Here is a 2,634-nt window from a genome sequence, read left to right on the forward strand (position 1 = left end):
GTGCCTTTACGTGTCACTTTGTAGACTCAGAAAGGGAAGCCCCAAAAGCGTGTGTTGAACTTTTGTTGCTTACCACTTCCCCACACTGGAGTTAACATAGCTGATGGCATTTTCAGTTGTCTTAGTGAATGGGGGATTGAAGATAAAGTGTCCTCTATTACACTTGACAATGCCTCAGCAAATGATGCAGCGGTCACTTGCTTGAAAGAGAGTTTTGGGGATAGACTTTACTTTGGTGGTAAGGTATTTCATGTTAGGTGTTTAGCACATTCTTAATCTTATGGTACAGGATGGGCTGAAACAGATTAAAAAAGTTGTAGAAAATATTCGTGAAACTGTGAAGTACGTCACAATGACCCACCCCTTCACGTCTTCACAAATTTGATGAAATTGTCAAACAACTAAAGTTGCCAAGCAGCCAAGGGTTGACTCTTGATGTACCCACGAGATGGAACTTAACTTATTATATGTTGAGGAGTGCACTTATATTCAAGGATGTCTTTCCAAGGTACAAGGAAAGAGATCCTCATTACGATTACTTACCATCCGAGGAAGAATGGAAAAGAGCTTCAGATGTGTGTCAGTTTTTGGAGATATTTGATGATGCGACACTTGCATTTTCGGGACAATGTTATCCAACATCAAATCTGTTTTTTCCTGAAATTTGGAAAGTTAGGGAAATTTTGGATGTAATGTCTTTAGATTCTAGAGAATGGATGATATGTATGGTAGCTGCCATGAAAGAGAAATTTGACAAATATTGGAAAGAGTGTAGCTTATTGATGGCTATAGGTACTGCTTTGGATCCACGGAACAAACTTAAGTATATTGAATATGTTTTTAAGAAAATTTATCTTGAACAAGAAGCCAAGGATGAACTTGAAGTTGTTCGGAAAGCATTAGTAGCTCTTTATGAGGATTATGTCTCTAAAGAAGCAAGTACAACAAACAATGTTAGCAGTGAGAGTGGTGTTGGAGGCAGCAGGTCAAGTGGAAAAGCGAAGTCGAGAGATGAGTTTGAAATGTGGGCCACAGAAAATAATAGCACTCAATCTTTACTTAAATCTGAGATAGATGTGTATTTAGATGAAGGCATTTATGTTGGTGATGATGGGCAGCATATTGATATTTTGGATTGGTGGAAAGCAAACACTTTAAAGTTTCGTATCCTTTCGAAGATGGCTCGTGACATTCTTTCGATCCCCGTGACTTCAGTTGCTTCTGAGAGTGCTTTTAGTGCAGCAAAAAGAGTCATTGATGATCATCGAAGCTCATTAAATGAGGACACAATAGAAGGTTTGATTTGTACTGGAGATTGGTTGCACACTGAATTTGGGATTGGTAAATCAAATGTAAGTTCATTTTATTTGTTCAAGTTTACCATTATTAATATTTCTTTACGCATATATAAATGTGTTTATATAGTGTTGTGTTCTTCATAGGGTCAGATGTAATTTTCTTCCTGTTCATCATGTTCTTTTTCCTTGATATGGTAAGGTCTTATAGAATTTTCAATGTTGTTTTTTTTAATTTCGATTTTGGTGCTAACTTATATCTTCAACGGGTTGTTTTGGAGATTTTTGGTTGTGTTAGCATGAAAAACTTTCTGAACTTTTGGCCTGTTAAGGTACATTTCATTTCTTTCTACTTCTTTCTTTTTTCTTCTTCTTCTTCTTCTTCAGTTTTCCACTTCCTTTTCTTCTCCTCTCCTACTTCTCTACCTTTTTTTTAGGTGTAAGACCGCACTGCCGCAGAGGACTAAAGCTTGAGATGTTCAAAATGTATTCAAGCAGAATGAAGTGGATCAAATGGTTTAAATGTGTCCAGTGTGGTTGTTGATAACAAATAACTTCTTATTTTGTAGTATGTACTGGACGATGCAGTTGTATGTAACCACCTTTTTGATATGTTTGGAATGAAATTTGAACCTTAATTTATTCTATTTTAATTCGAACCTGGCATTCAATTGTAAAACAATTGCAGTTTTAAGATGAAGTATTGAAGTGATGAGATGACATGTCGGGTTCAAATTTAGTATACTAAACTGCAGTTTTACAATTTGTAGTTTTAAATGTGTCCAGCAGCAGCTTTCTCATTTTTGGTTTATCATGCACTAATCCTCACTTATGGAGGTCAAGGTGTTTTTCTGATAAAGAATCCAGATAAACTAAGTACCACGTTTTATAGTTCTGTGCCTACTCATACTAAATGAGCTTGTAAAACTAAAACATGCCAGTTTCAAATTTAGTATACTAAATTTAGTTTTACAATTTGCAGTTTTAAATGTGTCCAGCCACTCATATACTAAATGAGCTTTCCAAGCTCAAGCTCGGCTTGGGCTCGTTTGGGTAACTGAGCTTATTGAGCTTGAGCTGAGCTTTTCCTATACCAACTGAGCCGAGCTCAAGCTCAATTTCAAGCTCAAAACTTAACATGAGCCGAGCTTGAGCCTTCACTAAAATTTACCGAGCCGAACCCGAGCTCACCAATACTCGGCTCAATTAGCTCGAATTCCACCCCTACCAAGGATTAACCTGAGCGCACCCCGCGCCCTATTCTACCGCCCGATTTTCACTGGTTAGTTCAAATTTCCATTATTTCAAGTTATTCAGTGTTTCTAACTTTTTACATACA

The 2,634-nt window shown here is 37.0% G+C and overlaps 1 protein-coding gene across 2 annotated transcripts; it reads left to right on the forward strand.

The window, feature by feature from the left end:
• The first annotated feature begins 435 nt into the window (after nucleotides 1–435).
• LOC147494319 (zinc finger BED domain-containing protein RICESLEEPER 2-like) lies at nucleotides 436–1,937 on the forward strand. 2 transcript variants are annotated; one of them, XM_086566553.1, is made up of 3 exons: nucleotides 436–1,352; nucleotides 1,443–1,627; nucleotides 1,733–1,937. In XM_086566553.1, exons 1-2 carry the CDS (start codon nucleotides 468–470, stop codon nucleotides 1,452–1,454), a joined length of 897 nt encoding a protein of 298 aa, XP_086422679.1. In that variant the 5' UTR covers nucleotides 436–467; the 3' UTR covers nucleotides 1,455–1,627; nucleotides 1,733–1,937. The 2 variants fall into 2 exon arrangements, with proteins under 2 accessions (XP_086422679.1, XP_086422678.1); XM_086566552.1 differs by having other exon boundaries at nucleotides 436–1,627.
• Nucleotides 1,938–2,634: the final 697 nt, after the last annotated feature.

Source organism: Coptis chinensis, chromosome 6 (genome assembly GCF_015680905.1).
Source record: "Coptis chinensis isolate HL-2020 chromosome 6, ASM1568090v1, whole genome shotgun sequence".
Classification (NCBI taxonomy): Eukaryota; Viridiplantae; Streptophyta; class Magnoliopsida; order Ranunculales; family Ranunculaceae; genus Coptis; species Coptis chinensis.

Bases quoted from the DNA above. Each gene is read 5' to 3' on its own strand.
- LOC147494319 (XM_086566552.1), top strand. From the start codon at position 468: ATGTTGAGGAGTGCACTTATATTCAAGGATGTCTTTCCAAGGTACAAG.